This window comes from Hippocampus guttulatus, chromosome 4 (assembly GCF_054856545.1).
Source record: "Hippocampus guttulatus isolate MCC_2025c chromosome 4, RoL_Hgut_1.0, whole genome shotgun sequence".
NCBI lineage: Eukaryota > Metazoa > Chordata > Actinopteri > Syngnathiformes > Syngnathidae > Hippocampus > Hippocampus guttulatus.
This window is the reverse complement of record NC_141264.1, coordinates 24,816,082-24,832,252: the sequence shown is the minus strand read 5'-3', so window position 1 is coordinate 24,832,252 and position 16,171 is coordinate 24,816,082. Positions and strand designations below refer to the sequence as shown.

The window sequence follows — 16,171 nt, the reverse complement described above, 5'->3', positions numbered from 1 at the left end:
TAGACTATTGCATCCTGCATGGACTTTGCATGTGTTGTAGTCCTTAATTTGCTGAAAGAATATTTCCGTGTGCGAGTTCCCGCTTTTAGCTCTCCAAAGAAATTCCAAACGATGAATGACCGTGTACGCAAGACATGTAAAACAAAATACGAGGCCCAACCTTTTTTTGCCATCGCTGTGGTCTTTTCAGGCTGTCAAAGAGACTCCCGAGGCTGCGGTTTCAGTGAAAAATCCGAGTGCCTTCAGTGGCACGGGTGGGAACGCCTTCGAGGGGTTTGCCATCGAGAAGCCCGAGGTTGGCTCGGTGAGCCTCGATGAGACGTCGAGTCAGGCTGAAAACTCCCAACAAACACGGAAGCCTCTAACCTGTGACACGTATGTGATTTCTTGCACTTGTTTTGTTTTTTTTTTCTTTTTTAAATAGTCTTGACATTTGTATGTTAACATATTGCACATGGGACAAATAGAACCCGTTAGATTTTATTGGAGAGCCAAATAAAGGATGTAGCAGAACAGTATGGTTTGCAATGTTCCTTCAGATTAAACCCTCTTGTTTTAGATTTGAATCTGCCTTTTTGCGTTTCACTCAATTAATTAAGTGGGGTCACTGGCATCCATTTTACAGACTCCTGTCTGTGTTTTTCTTTTTTTTTTTCTCCATATCACGAGAAGCGGACCGGTGGAATCCCAACTCTCACATCAGCGGACCTCCGGCGTCGGCAAACCCAAAGAACAAGCTGTAGAGAAGGTCTACGCATCCAGAAGCCCTCAGAATGACAACAGAGAGCTCTCATTGTTTGACGACAGCACTTTAAGTGACGTGTCGGCTGATGAAGCAAGGTGTGTATTGTGCCTCATGACACGCATTTTATTTGGAAATTGTTCATTTAATACCCACAGCAATTCGTGTCCCCCCCCCCCCGTTGCCAACAGGCATAAAACTAGAGAGCCGAGAACAAAACAGGTAATTTAATTTTTGTGCCTTTTTTTTTTTTAAGACTGAAGTTCAATACTGTATGTAGATTACGGCGACATTTTTGCATTTATTCAGCAGTCAGAAGAAATTGAGATGTCTGAAGATATTGACGAGCTCAATTCGTCATCCGACGTGACCACAGATGATTCAGACTTTCGCTCTTCAGGCCACCGTTGTAGCTCTCTCTTCATTCAGAACCTGGATTCACTTGTGACTGGTGCGGTTCGTTTGTTCAAACAATTGAACCGAACAGATCTCCACATACACAAAAAAAAAGCAGATCACTTCAGTATTACGGCTGTCTCATCCATCACAAATTCCCCGTCATCTAAGTAGCTAGTCTTTATTTCTCAGACTCCAGGAGCATGGTCAAGCTGCAGAACATTTTCCACAAATATGAGCGCTCCATTCAGAAGGCCAAAAGCCGTCACAGCTTCTTTGCCGACAAAGTGAGCCTCCTGGAAACGGAGAAGGCGCAGCTACGGCACTCTCTGGATGAGGTGAAAGATGTCAAATCGGCCTTGGAGCGCACTCAGCTGGACTTACAAACGGAAGTCACCAACCTCAAGTGAGAACTGCTTTATTCTCTTTGTATTATTATTAGTTTTTTTCATAATCTTTGCTGTCTCGCGATTGCGGTGCAGATTTCAGCTAAAACAGGAGCAGGAAAAGGGACGTAACGCCACCATGATGTACAACACCACCGGAGATAAGCTGAGGAGGACAGAGGAGCAGCGGCAGGTCGAGGTTCAGGGGAGGCAGAAAGTGGAGCTGGCTCTTCGGAACTTGGAGCTGGAGATGCGAATACTAGTAAACAACAAGAAGCAGGTACGACGCGTGCGGTTGTCCCCATCAGAAGCTGCGAGTCGGCGTCTCATGAGACTTCTGGAGGCCATTCCGTAGATGATGTTTTTTTTTCTTTTTCTTTTTTTGTATTTATCCTTTATCGCTCCAGCTGGAGGAGGACAACAATCAGACCCAAACGCTGTTGGCTCAGGAGCGCAGCGCTCGCACGGTGCTGGAGAATCTGCTCAGCAGTCATGTGCGCAAGCAGCAAGAGATCGAGGAGGAGAACAAAAGGAACATCAGCAAAAGTCACCAGGTACAGCGGCGGTAGTTTTGACACCCTTGCGAGCCATTGTTGCGATACTACAGAACAAGAGTCAGTGAGGATGGTGATGGACGTGTTTCACGTCTCTAATTTAAGCCAGTTGGTCAAAAAATTGTGTAAATCAAAAAAGTTCAACTAACATTTCATCCATTTTTTAAGTACTTTGAAAAGAAATAAAGAGAAAAACTTTCAAATACTCGTTTTTTTTTATTATATACTGTCTACAAATCGTATACTGTACATGTGTTTATATATTGTCATAGATGCAACTATACATTATAATTATTTCGACAGTGTGTATATACTGTATATATATATATACAGTAAACATAATGTATTTTCTCATTTTAAACTTGTTTACAGTATCTTATACAGTATGTAACCTGAATTAGTAGTTTATTCATCTTTTGTTTGCAAATGAATACAAAATCCTACAGTATACATGGAAATATATTTTAAGGCTTGATAATATTATGTAGAGGGCCTACAAATTTCATATGTACCCCTTTTTTCCTTTCTTGGGTTAAAAAGTCTATTTAAATTCTCGTAAATCAGTGGGCATAAGATGGCGTTGTGCGACTGAAGTATTTGCGTCCATGCATTTTTCAACATTCATAGGCCTTGTCACAGCTCACGGAGGCCAGCGACAGGGAGCGGGAGCTGCTCCAGCAGATTTCTATATTTCACGAGCAGCTGAGCACCCTCAGAACTGACCTGGAGAATTCCCAGGCCAGCAGCAGCATCAAGCAGAGAGACCTCCAGGAGGAGAATAAAGCCCTGAAAGAACAACTGGAAGAGGCCAGGCAAGCTCTCAAAGCCAACGGGGACACCATGAACCAAACCGCCTTGGACTTCAACAACCAGACGGCCATCATGAAGTCCGAGTTGACCGTCACCGCGACTCGCCTGGAGAACGAGCTTCAGACCCGAGAGACCCAGGCGGCGGAGTTGGAGTCGGTCCGCGCTCGCCTGACCGCGGCGCTGCAGGAGGTCGAGCGCTCCATGGCGGCCCGGTCGGACGCAGAGAAAGCTCTGCTCCAGGAGAAGGAGGAACATCGTCGTCTTAAAGACAGACTCTCGAGTGAGTAGCGCGAATGCTGTCATGACAAAAACTCTGGACAAGTTCAGGTTTCCACCTCAAAGAAGATTGAAACGACAAATAATGGGGATGATTATTGATCAATGCAGAAAATACAAAAGAAAATACCTAAGTCCATAAAGAAAAACAATGTTACACATTTTTGACTGCTATTATTTTATAACCGTTAGCTTGTGAATCCAGCCAAATACGCCAATATGTCAGGTCATCACGGCAAAAGACGCTCCAGGCCTCGACTTGACTCGCCAACATCAAACACCGCCAGGCCCCGCCTCTTAAAGGCATATGCATATAGACACTACGATTCGCATTCTTTTCTATCCATTTTGTTCTTCTTTTTTTTTTCACATGTAGTGTGTTTTAATAAATGCTTTTATAATGTGTGGGAGGTATAATGTTTTTTTTGTTTATTTGTTTTTTTTTTACCCCTGTCACACACCTACTTCTGTTCTACCGGACTTGTGTCCTAAATTAATTGCATCCTAGTCGACTTATGTCCTTGTGGACAAGTGTCTTTCTTTACTTGTCCAAATGGACTTGCGTCCTTATCTACTTGTGTCAGAATGTATTTGCAGCCTAGTGTACCAGTATCCTCGTCCACCTGTTTCCAAGTCTGTTTGCACCCTCGTGGACTTTTGCCCCTCTCTACTTGTTTCCGAGTTTACTTACATCCTATTGGACACAACGTTGCAGAGTGTGACCTATTGCGGGTCGTGGAACAACACTGACTCAGACTTATCTGTACAGGTGAGGCATCCAGTCAGCACGAAGTAGTCAGCAGCCTTTCCCAGAAGTTGTCCAAGGCAGAGGCGCACGCCAACGGCATGGAGAACGAGGCCCATCGGGTCACGCTGCAGCTGACTGAGAAAAACCTCCTGCTGAACACCGTGCAGCGCGAGAGCGACCAGATAGCCACGCGCGTTAAAGAGCTTGAGGCCGCTCTGCAGGCCGAGAAGGAGCTGGTCACTCGGGCCGCAGCGCGCCAAGAGGCTACACAGGAGCGCCTAGCCCAAGTGCAGAGTGAAGCCATGTTGCTGCGGCAACAGCTGGAGGAGGCTCAAAACAAAGGTGTTGCAAAGGAGAATGCCGTGACGGACGCCCAAAAGTCTTTCAGTGACATTTTGTCCAAGCTTCGCGCCGACTGTGAGGACAGAGTACAACTCGTGCAGGACCGGAATCGAGACCTGGCCGCAAAAGCTGCTGAACTACGAGAACAAATCCACCAATTACAGGAAGAGAAAAATGAGAGAGAGGTGAAAGCACAAGCTGAAACTTTTCACCATCATGAGCACATTAAAGTGATTCTTGTTTTTGTTTTGTTGTCTTCCTGGCACAGGCAAGTCAGAGGCAGCTGCAGCAGGAGTTAGCAGACTCATTAAAGAAGCTGTCGATGTGTGAAGCCTCTTTGGAGATCAACACCCGCTATCGTAATGATTTGGAGGAAGAGAAGACTCGGCTCATCAACGACACGGACAGTCTTAAAGAGAAGGTCATGACGGGGAACAGCGCCGACTGACTTTTCCCTCATTGGTTCATTTGTGGTGCTGATGAGAAATGAAAACACACACTCGGCATTATTATTATTATTTTTTTAAACATTGCTGATCTTTTCTCCCACGCAGATGATTGAGCGAGAATCCCAGTGCCTTCAAGGTGAGAAACATGTGAACGACCTCAGATGTCGTCTGGACGAACGAGAGAAAGAACTCGGCGCCGCCACTCAGAAACAGCAGGAGGCGCTGTCTGCTGCCGCTGCCGCCAATGTGGTAGTCAAACAGCTGGAAGAGGCTGTGCAAAGGTAAATGCTGACCGTGTGTTCTCCTGTGCACTGACGCAACAGAGAGCACAGTTTTCAGTCGGGAATCAATCCTACACACTCTTCTTTTTTTTTATTGCGCCTAGGCTGGAGATTGAGAACGTCAAGCTGGAGGCTGCTGCGAAGCAACAGGCGAGCAAAATTGAAGCACTTCAGAAAAGCTCTCAGGAGGAGGCAAGGGTGAGTGCAACTCATTTGCATTCACACTTTTATAATACACGACGACATTACTTGTACTCTCCTGATTTACATATTTAAGCGCGTGTATTTTGTTCCCAGCTATCTGACAGTGCAAATGGACAAATGGTTGGTGTTTTAGATTTTGATTTAGTTTTGTCTCTGACTTTTGCCAAATGAAATTTGGGGCTGATTCTCTGGTGCCTATTAAATATATTCAGCTCACACCATGCAAACAATTATTCAACGTGGCACCCATTCATTGGTGGAGGTTTTTATTGCTGACCGCACTGATTCTTTTCCTTTCGATGTCTGGGTCTTTCACTTCTCTTTTTCGAGCTGCATGATGCATGTTCCAATCTATCCTCAGTAGCCCTTTAAATATTCAAATCAACCATTTGCTTCTTTATTTTCAATAAACAACAAAACACTTCAGGCTCCATCATATGAAATTGTAACGATTGTTCTTGCCTCTGTAGGTCAGAGATCATTTGGAAGATTTGGTGACCAACCTACAAAGTAGTAAGATGACTTTAGAGGACCAACTCAGTAAAGAGGTGAGCGCTATATTTACCAGTACTTTAGCTGTTTTATTAAGAATTGCATTCGATAAAAGTCCCCACACTCTGGAAAGTACTTCAATAAAAGTACAGACACTTGTTTAACGCGACACGTAACATGTTGTAGTCTATCACTAACCTAAGGTAAGAGTAAAGTCAGAATTATTGTCGCTGTTTGAATAAAAAAAAAAAACTGTTTTAAATCCTTTGTGGAAACCGATTTAATGCAGTTTTTTCCAAACAAATGTCTAGCTTATACATATTTTCTTTCAATGTGTTCAGGTGCAGAAGCAAAGCATGTTGTCGAACAGCGCCCACGACTCGCAGGCCATGTGGGAGGAGGAGCTCAAGAGCCGCTCCAAGTTAGGACTTCGTCTCGCAGAGCTCGAAAAGGAAAAAGGAGAACTCGGCAGCCAGGTGAGTGTCATTCTGATTTGAACCACTGGAACAGTGTAACAGCAAACACTCCTGTAGTCTTCATATTCCCCCCCCCCCCCCCCTTTGTTGATGGCTTTTGTGGTGTGTGTTAAGGTGGAAACAGAGAAGAAGAAAGCCAAGAAAATAGCAGAGCAGAAGAAGGCTGTCGATTGTCGATTGGAACAAGAGATGGAGAGAAACACAGGGCTTCAAAAGGAAATAAACAGGTGAGTCCTGAGCACCGCCTTTCATTTGTCTCACCTGGGACCGACATGGCCTCCCATTTCGTATTTGCAAACAGCACCCCATGGCAGAGCAAGCATCTCGAGGCATAGAATAGTCCCGATTTTGACAAAATTAGAACTTTTTTTTTTCTTTCATCGATGCAGTGGCATTCAAAAGACACTCGACCTTTGAACCCGATTGTTGGGTCAGACGAGTTTTTAGCCTCAATTTGTTTTGTAAACATTCCATTGTAATTCACACCAATGTGTTTTGTCTTTCCCCAAATTAATTTAAGGCTACGGACTCTATGTAAAATGGCAAAGAGGACGGTGGAGAAAATGCGCGGTGGCGGCGCAGGTGACTTTGCTTCTCCGCTCAGCAGTCTAAAGGTGGACCTGGGAAGACCCAGCCGGGCTGATGGAGCTTTTGATGGAAGAAGGGAAAAGGTTTGTCCATCTGATGCATCGCTGTCATTTTAACCTACGTCACCCACGCTGTATTTGAGCGGTTTTATCAAGCCCTTCTGGTTTCCTACAGGGGGAGCTGGAGAGGGGAGCGTTCCAAGGCAGCCTGTCGGACAGGGGGCTGCTGGAGGAGGAGGTGCTCAACCTCAAACGCAGAGTGGAGGCCTCCGAGGTCGAGCAGAGGCAGATGGAGCAGTATCGGCGAGAGGTGGAGGAGAAAGCCCGGCAGGAAATACATCATAAACTACAGGAAGTCAACCTTTTCCTGCAGGTGGAGTATAAAATAACGAGTCGGCTGACTTATGTGGTGCACCTGCTCAATCGAATCAAAACAAAGGTAGATTGGATATTGATTACGTTTTTTTTTTTTACTCCCAGTCTCAAGCGGCGACCCAGGAGGCACAGGACCAGATCCAAGCGGCCAACGAGGCCAGCCTGCGCTTGAAGATCCAAGAACTGGAGATCGAACTGAACCGAGCCCGAGCCTTCCAACACGACACCCTCAGCCAAAGAGAGTCCGCGCACACGGAGCTGGAGCGCTTCAAAGAACTCTACCGAGAGGAGCAGAAACTGCGCAAATCTCTCTCCGCCGATCTGAAACGGTCTGATCGTGGCTGCTTTAAAAAAAACAACAACAACAACAACAACATTCAGCTCCAAGTCACGTCGTCAACTATTTGTGGTTTTCTGTGTACAGGACTAACCATCAGCTCACGGAAGCCAGTTCCAGGTTGGTCAACGAGCGAGGCGGGTCTCTCCTCACCCCCCCTGGACCGCCGTCATCTGGGCTTGTGGTCCCTCTGGGCGGCCCGTCCAGGAGCCTTGCCCCTCGGCTACTTGGCCCTCTGGCGGAAGGACAAAGCAGTAGTGTGGAGGACTACCTGATCATGGTATGTCACAATAATACGCCGCACAGTGGTGCCTTGACTTGTAGTGCGAGTGTCCCAGTGTATGAGTTTTGAAGTTCCAAAGCCAAGGTGATATCATCTTAGTGACGTCCTCTCAACGTAAGATGCCGTCATGTCTCTCCTGACGTGTCTTCTCTAAGTACGTACTACGTGGAAAGCTGCAAGGTGAATGATCCATTTCAATGTAAAATTGTCGCCTCGAACAGTCGACTTGCTTCAACCTTTGTGGTTTCTCCTTCAAGGACACTTCTTTTCCTCCGCCCCCACGCCTGCCGCTTATTAGGTTGCCGACCTCCTTTCAGCGAGACCAAAATGAGTCGAGATTTCATGAGAATCAAATTGCAAATTGTTGTTTCCTTCAGATGCAGCGCCAGTTGGACAGAAGCATATCAAGGGAACTCAACAAAGGTGCGAGAACAATCCCTCGACAACGGCTATCGCGTCGTATTTTGCATCCGCATCCGTTTTTGCCTCCACAGCCTCGACGGAACTTGACGTCTCCTTGGCCCGCATGTCTCCGGTGGGCTCCGCGGCAAGGGTGGACCTGGACCCCTTTAGCAGAGCAAAGCAGCAGTACTTGGAGGTCCTGAAGAAGAACCATGAGGTCTAAGAATCACTCGAGGGGGTCCCAGGAGTAACGCGTTGAGGTAGAAATGTCTGGCTCCCGTGTCACCACTGACCTCAAAGAAGGACTCTTGAAATAGAAAAGAGGTACAGTGTAAATCTCGCAGCAGTGTAAATCTGTACATAGCAACTTTGAATACGGACGGCGCCGATCAAGGACAAGCAAAAGGAAATGCACGTTGCACTTAAGCACTCAGGAAGTGAGCACACTTATTAGCCGCACTATCGAATGAGCTGCAGCACACGAGCCGCATCAAATCATTTGGGCCATTTTTCGCCATCTCATGCCAATGATTAAGACTGTCAACAACATTTTTTAATTTGGGTTCGACCGAACTGTTCTTCACGTGTGGCTCATCAGCAGATGCCGAACAATTTACTCTTATCTTGCATCATTAAAGGGAGTCGCAGAGAAATATTCAGTCAAAGGTCACTTTTAATCAGCAACTAGTATTCGAATGTTATCGTTATTTTTGGTTATGTTGATAATGTTGCTTGTTTCACGGTCGGTCGTGGGAACGAAAAAGGCCCTGGTCAACATATTTCTCAATGAACACAATTTTTTTTTTTTTTTTTTTTGAACAGAGGAACCCCAAGTTAAGTCTGTATTCATGTCACTAATTTTAAAGGGGTCGTTTTTGTTTTTTTTGGGGGGGGGCACCCATGAGTTTTCTTTCTGCAGCGTTGAAAGAATGTATGGGATGTTTGTCTGTTAACCAATACTGTAAATAAAACTGCAAAACCCCCACCTTGCTGTAAATTTCAGGGGTTTAAGTTGCATGAGAAAGCCAATAAAATGAACTTCAATATGTCACCGAGTTGGGAACTTTCAAAATTGCTGAAAAACCAATAGCCTAGGGCAAGGGTCCTTTGAAATTATTTGATTTTTTTTTTTTTTGAAAAATCAAGTCCTTCGTTTTCCTCAAATTGCACTTAAAATGGTGGCTTGTAAATCTTGGAAAGGACACTCTCGATAAAGTTAGCAAGATTCCCTGAGTAAATGCTGCTATTTGCAAATTGCAATCAAGGTAAAATTATTTCATACGTATTTCATACAGAACAAAAAAGATGACACAAATAACCCATCAATAGTTTCTCTTAAGAGCCCATGTTGCCTCATTTCATTCAAGCACATTTATCCATCCATTATCTGAACCGCTTTATCCTCTTGAGGGGCCGCCGATCCGATCCCAGTTGACTTGGAACATGAGTGAGCCGGTTTAAAAGTGCAAGAAAAAGATTTTGCAAAATGAAGTATTCCTAACACGTCATCTATTCAAATCTCTTCCAAATGGCATCTTTTCAGTCCTAATATGTCGAAGCAGCTTAATAGATATAAATACTACATTTGACTATTCATGATAAGGTACACTTGGGTTATTTACTTCAACACAAAAAAAGTATTTCAAAAGTGTTCTCCTTAAACCTGCTGATACGTCGAACACCGACACATTGTTATAAATCGGCGTCTTGACTGAAGAAACGGCAATATTTGCAGCTGACCTCCACTGACGCAATTCCACGTAGTTTACCTTTCATGCAGTTTATAACGAGCAGTAATTGCAGGCATCTTATTCTTATGACAGGGAGGGGGGGGGCGTCATTCCATCAATATTTCATGCACGCACTCATGTCTTATCCGCCCCTCGTTAGTGATATTTCGCTGTTTACTTTCTACTCCCTCACTGTGAGGGCATGAAAGTGGAACGTATGTGTCGGTTCAGAAACGATTCCCCTCACTTATTCGAATGACACAACGTGCTGACGAGTGCCCCCACCACGCTCGTCTTTTCCATTGGCTTTGATCCGCCCCCTTCAAGTGTGAGATATTCAGATGTGCTCACATTTATTTTGGTTTTCTTTACCACAGATGGGCACATCTGACAGACTGACTATTAAGTGTTATTATTTCTTTCTCCCAACCCCCAGCCCTCCCCCAATTGATGCCACTTCACACACTACATGTAAAGCTCGCTTTGATTGAGGAGGTTACAAGCATCAGATTTACATGTGGCCAAGAATACAAATAGACACATGATGAATGAAAATGTGGGGAGTTGAAAGGATTGAGGTTTTTTTTTTTTCTAATGAAAGTTATGACGGTTAAAAACAAAGCTCTCCTTGTCGGGTCATCTTTTTGTCATTGATGCTTAGTCAAAAAAAAAAGAAACAAAAGCAAAGTCTTGTCATGTGCAAATACATAAATTTATCAAACTTTTTGCTGTTGCCTTAATCCAGGTGTGGGGATTTTTTTTTCTATCAGGAAGTGCACTCAAGAAAAAATGTGAATTAAAATTAAGGCTGAATGATTAAAAAAAAGTTGATTTTTTTTCCTCATTATTGCGATTGCAATTTAATCTGCATGTAATATTAGTTATATATTTTATCGAGGTTCTCTCTCTCTGTGTACTGTATTTGTTTTAACAAACGCAAGCATTTGATTGATCGATCACAATAAACAATATCAAATCATCATGCAAATATTTGGCCTGGCTGTGTAGCCTTATGCTAAAAAAACAACAAAACAAAAACTCACTTAATGTTGAAGACACTTTCTTCATTTACTTCAGTTTGAGTTGTTAACTTACTTAACACTTTGACTTGCGGTCTTTTGTATGCCGCAAAAGGAACCTAGATAAAAATGGTATTTTTCATCATATTTTTTTACCTTGAAACATTTTCTTGTTTTGAACCAAAAACTAAATGATTGTTTTTAATTATTCCTCAAATAATCGTGATTCATATTTTCAATATTTAACCGTGCAGGCCTACACCAGGGCATGGTAAGGTTGAATCAAGGCAATCTTCTCATTTGCTGACCATGTGGGTTTTTTTTTCTTGTTTTTCAAAATTGACTTTAGCCATGACGCTATTAACTCTTTCAGGGACTGTGGTGACTACAGTGGACGGCTTATCATGTTAGCAGGTTACCGGGTGCATGAAAGGGTGAAGCTCGCTTCCCTACCGCCAATAGACGCTACGCAACAAGGAAGGGCACCGCTTTAGGTACACTCACGTTTTGTGCCTGTTTTCCGCCTGGCTTGTGTTGGTGACATGGAACGTGTTTATATACAGTCCAATCCTGTTGACTACAATATTTATTTTTCCCGTGTTGTCTGGCCTGAAAGGTGATTGCCGTGGTCGCCGAGAAGTTGGTGTCAATGTAGCCAGAATAATGTAGCTGCTGAGTGGAAGTTCGAAGTCCTCGTTTGTGGCTTGAGAGTAGAACAAATTGAGACGGACAAGCGGAACAAACGCGGGTGTATGTTTGTTAGCGTCCACCCGCTGCCGTCCAAATGAGACATTGCCACTCTTTCTTGTCAGCAGCAGAATAACAATTGTCTTAAACGCCATTTAAACGCACCTCCTGGCTCCCCCTCCAGACGGATTGACAATCATTTTTATTTTTTTTATTGCTTGCCGTTTTATTTTTGGCTGTTTACTTTCTGCTTGTCATCCCACTTGACGTCCTTTTTAAAGAAAAACCGCCATCCGTCTTGAAGATCTTAGGCAGACTTAAAGCTTTCTTTTATGTTCTAAGACAAATACGTGAAGGGATTCAAGGGGGGGGGAGATGACAGACTCGGTGTCGCCCCGCTCCTCGGCTCCTCATGTGGAAGTCAATGCCGCGATATTACAACAAGACACTTTGCTCTCCAATAACGAAGAAGGAGGGCCCTTATGCGGGTCAGAGTCATTAAATGGCGCGATGTTTCGCCCCCCCCCCCCCGCCCCCCGCCCCCCGAAGTAAATAGTTTTGAAATTAAAAAAAAAAAAAATCAATTTGATGAGTCCCACGCTGGCTGTCCAACAAAACTTCACTGACAGATAATTGGCCCTGGCGCATTTATTTTAATACTTCAAAAGCTACTCGCTGTTTTGTTCCAAAACCTCATAGGAAATAAGTATCTTTTATTTTATTTTATTTTTTTTGCCGACACTGTCATCATCGTAACAAATGAGATGATTAAACGGCACCTTTACATGCTCACTTATGTGGAGCACAATTTCAATTTGGATATGAGAAGGGTGACTGTCCACTTGCACAAAGGTATCAACCCCAAAGTTCATCGTTTCATCTCACTGCATCCTCATTCTTATTTTTTTCCACAGTTCTTTCTCAGTCCATGATGTCCCCTAGTTGCGGTGGCAAATCCGGCAGCACTCCATACAAAACTCCAGACACTCTGTCGACTCGCCACAGGACTGGAAGAGGACCGAGTGGCAGTGGGCGTGGCAGGCGAGCTCCTGCACGGGCGCCCGGGGCAGCGCGCCGCAGCAGCGGGCGCAGGCGCCGCAGCAGCAGGCGCAGAGGCTGAGCGAGCCCGACGCGCAGGCCTCCAGCAGGGCCAGCAGCAGCACGGAGCATTGGCAGGAGAGGCAGGCCAGCAGCAGGTGAGCGCACGAGTCTGATGGACAGAAACACTCACTTTGAGTATCTGCCCCATGCAATTGTATTCATATATTCCCAATAAACCATTAATTTCCGGTATTTGTATGTTGCCGATGGATTTATCGTCCAATCAGATTTCGGCCGCTACGTGTTGCCGTGTCGATGTAATCGGTCCAAGGCCTTCGGAATCAGTATTGCTGGTTGATGTCACTTAAAACATATTAGCAATGGGACTGTTTCTTAAACCAATCAGTTTTCCAATTCGTCCTCACAGGGCCAATTTGCTGGTCCATTATAAAATTGACATTTTTCTGACCTGTACTTGGTTGGTCAAGTGTGGAAAAGGGGAGCAACCATAGCTGATGCAACAGTTATTTTTAAGGCTGGAAGAGTCGTTAATTCAACCCAAACGCGATGAGCACACTCACGCGGGAGCTGCTGTCGACCACAGTTCCTACCCGGCCACTCGCACATCAGACTCACCGATGTCACACCAAGGTGACCACAAAATGTTTTCGATCTGGTCTCTCTATTTTGCCGACTTTTTTTTCCCCCCCGAGATGGGCCTGGAATAGGCTTGAATGAATAATTTGACTACAAAATATTATTTTATTTCAGACATGCTAGTGCTTTAGCCAGCTAACAGCTCTACACTGATTCGCTGATCCTCACGTCACTCACCAGGCCAGACTCCGCCTTTTAGAGTTGCAAAAAGCGCAGCTGTTACATTAGAACTTGAGGATGAGGAGCCTAAAGTGGGCAAAAATAATATCTGTACTTCACGTCCCGATGCATGTTGTGTTCAATATTGCAAAATGCTATCAGAATACTCAATTCTGAAATGGTTTGATAGCTGGATTCATAAGCGGGGCTTCACTGGTTGTGGAGCGGTATGAGGGTCGCCTCACTTAATGATCCTTGAGCTATTTTGACAAAATCATGTCACCGAATTTTTATTTGGACACCTGGGCCCTGTTTTGACAATTGTGAAAACAGTCGACCAAAACATACTTTTAATAAGATATTTTTTTTGTTTCTTTTATTTTTTCCCCCCAATGCATTTCTGTGGCTGTCAGTTATGTACACATTTTGTCGCCTGTAAAATGTTTGTCCCTCTTTTAATATGCTGATGACGACTCGACTGTGCAGCTCCTCTTCTCGAGTGAACAACCAGAGGTCATCGCCTGTTCTAAAAGCCTGTCAGATAGCATCAAATCCGCGGCGTAATTGTTCCATTAACCCTAAAAGGACCCTCCCGTGTTTTGTTTGCGGTGCCAGGGAGAACTTGAAAGCCGCACTGATCATGCGCGATTGCGTTTTCTTAATCACAAAAGCCTTGTTCAGCCCTCCAGGGAGGAGTCATCAAGAAAAAGGAAAAAGGCCACAAAGCCTCGCCGGTGATGAGTTTCCACCACAAAGGAGCTGTCGCCGCATAATTGCGCCCTACCCCAATTAGGTGCGTGTGAAATTGCCTACATTAACCCCCGTGGTACGTTCGCGTGGATCTTAACGCGATGCTACCCGTTGTTTTAGTGCTCGTTTCCCGTTTTCATCCTCACAAGGACAAGATGCGGGGGGGAGCTCATGCAAATGGAGTCGTTTTATCCTGTTTACTCCAGGAAGTAAATGAAAGGAAGATGGCAACATTCCCCGTGGGGAAGCGTTTTGGCCTTTTCCCACGTTAGCCACCTGAGTAGTACTCCCCCAAACACACACACACAAATATGAATATAAGGTATGCTAATAGCTACGTGTAGACGGAGAAACAAACGTCCTTATGTATTTATTTATTGTGTATCTTCATAGCACAAGCACATGTTCACACTGATGAAAAAAAAAACGACCACATGCGTTGGTTGTTTTTTTGTTTTTGGTTTTTTTGCTTTTTCCTTTGGAGCTTCTCTTGCAAAGAAAACAAATTGGCTCTGAACAGATTTCTCAAAACTGAAGATTTGACACCCCCCCCCCCAAAAAAAAAAAAATTCGACTGAATGACTGATTGTTATTTCGAGAGAAAAAAAGAGTAAATAAGAAGAACTAAGCCCGTGTCCCACCATTTGGCGAGTGTTTGCGACCGTAGTAAAAGTTTTCGTTTTTCGGAAATGTTTTCAATTTTTTTTTTTTTTGCCAACAGCTTTAACGGTTGCAAACATTTTTTTCTCGCGCCAAAGAATTTTTAAACACATTTTCTTGAATGCGTTTAAACCTGATTTTGAAACCTGATTGCGCTTACCTGCAGGTGTAGCAGCACGTGGTTTTGAGTCCGCCGCCCTGCGGGAGTCGCGCGCTTGACCCGAGCTGCGCGATCCAACGCCGTCGTTCGGGACCGCCGGGCCACATTGCGGGCGGGTGGCTGCGCGGGTAACACGTGGAGTGCTGTCGCGCACTGCAGAACTCGCTTGTGGCAAGGCTGACCCTCTCTGAGGCTGCGCTGCACGACACGGACGCACGATGAAGCTTCCTCATGCAATATGTAAAACAAACCAGCAATTTTGTTTATTTTAAGTGTGTAAGAGTCTATATGTTACATTCACATCACTGTTGACAAATTTCCACCTACTGTCGATGAGATCTGTTAACATGGTCACGGGAGGGTCTTCCGCTCTAAGTTGAAATGTTGCACTCCCTGGCATACATCAAAAACAATCTCTCGTCACCTGATTAGGCACAACTCCTGCTTGGCGTTTGCATATTCACCTCATGCTCACGCGCCACTTAGATTGGTTGACAGAAGACGTTGGAAGTTGCACGCATGAAGAGTATTCGCCACGTTTCACGAACATTACATTGTAGAAAGTGTAAGAGAGCACTTGCCTTCATGAGTTTCGTCTTTTGTTTGTTGGCCCACCAGTGGAGATTCTCCCATCCTCCCTCAAGACGTCCCCGGGCTCCTCTTCATGAAGACGAAACCCCCACCCGGCTAAGATGTGGGCCCGACTTTCAGGAAAAAGCGTGAGTGACCTTCTGTTCCGCTCGTGTTGCGCTTCCAGCCACAGTGACTCTTCCTTCCCGTTTCCCGGCACTGCGCTCCAAACAAGCGGATCAAACATGGCGGAACGACTTCACACGATGGAGCCACATGCCCCGCATGGATGTGAGCGTTTTTTTCCTTAACGTCACAGCCTTTGGCTCGCTTAGCACAAGTCAGCCGTCTATTTTCTTGGCTTGTTGTGGGGCTGCGGGTGGGCCGAATCTTATCCCGGCTTTGGCGATGGGAGGCACTATGCACCCTGGACTGGTCACCAGCCAATCGCAGGACACATATAGACGAGACAAGCAACTGCTCACATTCGCATCTGTTGACAATTTTAGAAGCTTTAATTTCTATTATTCCAAGATGGGATCGAAACTTGGAAGGCAGATGGGCTGCCTACACATTTGTTTAAAAAAAAAAAATTATG

General features: G+C 44.9%; 1 protein-coding gene across 4 annotated transcripts in view; it reads left to right on the top strand.

The window, feature by feature from the left end:
- LOC147206881 (alanine and arginine rich domain containing protein) overlaps positions 1 to 9,191 on the top strand; it is a 68,439-nt gene extending 59,248 nt beyond the window's left edge. For 3 of the 4 annotated variants that reach the window (XM_086109325.1, XM_086109324.1, XM_086109323.1), the window contains 22 exons: positions 191 to 375; positions 673 to 840; positions 934 to 964; positions 1,052 to 1,193; positions 1,331 to 1,544; positions 1,621 to 1,804; positions 1,932 to 2,078; positions 2,706 to 3,168; positions 3,934 to 4,439; positions 4,523 to 4,675; positions 4,809 to 4,984; positions 5,089 to 5,182; positions 5,282 to 5,308; positions 5,659 to 5,736; positions 6,022 to 6,156; positions 6,271 to 6,383; positions 6,677 to 6,827; positions 6,919 to 7,116; positions 7,224 to 7,447; positions 7,543 to 7,735; positions 8,116 to 8,161; positions 8,233 to 9,191. In XM_086109325.1, the coding sequence (XP_085965451.1) occupies positions 191 to 375; positions 673 to 840; positions 934 to 964; positions 1,052 to 1,193; positions 1,331 to 1,544; positions 1,621 to 1,804; positions 1,932 to 2,078; positions 2,706 to 3,168; positions 3,934 to 4,439; positions 4,523 to 4,675; positions 4,809 to 4,984; positions 5,089 to 5,182; positions 5,282 to 5,308; positions 5,659 to 5,736; positions 6,022 to 6,156; positions 6,271 to 6,383; positions 6,677 to 6,827; positions 6,919 to 7,116; positions 7,224 to 7,447; positions 7,543 to 7,735; positions 8,116 to 8,161; positions 8,233 to 8,363 (3,759 nt within the window). In that variant the 3' untranslated portion in view covers positions 8,364 to 9,191. The remainder of the gene's footprint in view (positions 1 to 190; positions 376 to 672; positions 841 to 933; positions 965 to 1,051; positions 1,194 to 1,330; positions 1,545 to 1,620; positions 1,805 to 1,931; positions 2,079 to 2,705; positions 3,169 to 3,933; positions 4,440 to 4,522; positions 4,676 to 4,808; positions 4,985 to 5,088; positions 5,183 to 5,281; positions 5,309 to 5,658; positions 5,737 to 6,021; positions 6,157 to 6,270; positions 6,384 to 6,676; positions 6,828 to 6,918; positions 7,117 to 7,223; positions 7,448 to 7,542; positions 7,736 to 8,115; positions 8,162 to 8,232) is intronic. The other variant, XM_086109322.1, reaches the window with a different exon arrangement.
- The last annotated feature ends 6,980 nt before the right edge of the window (positions 9,192 to 16,171 follow it).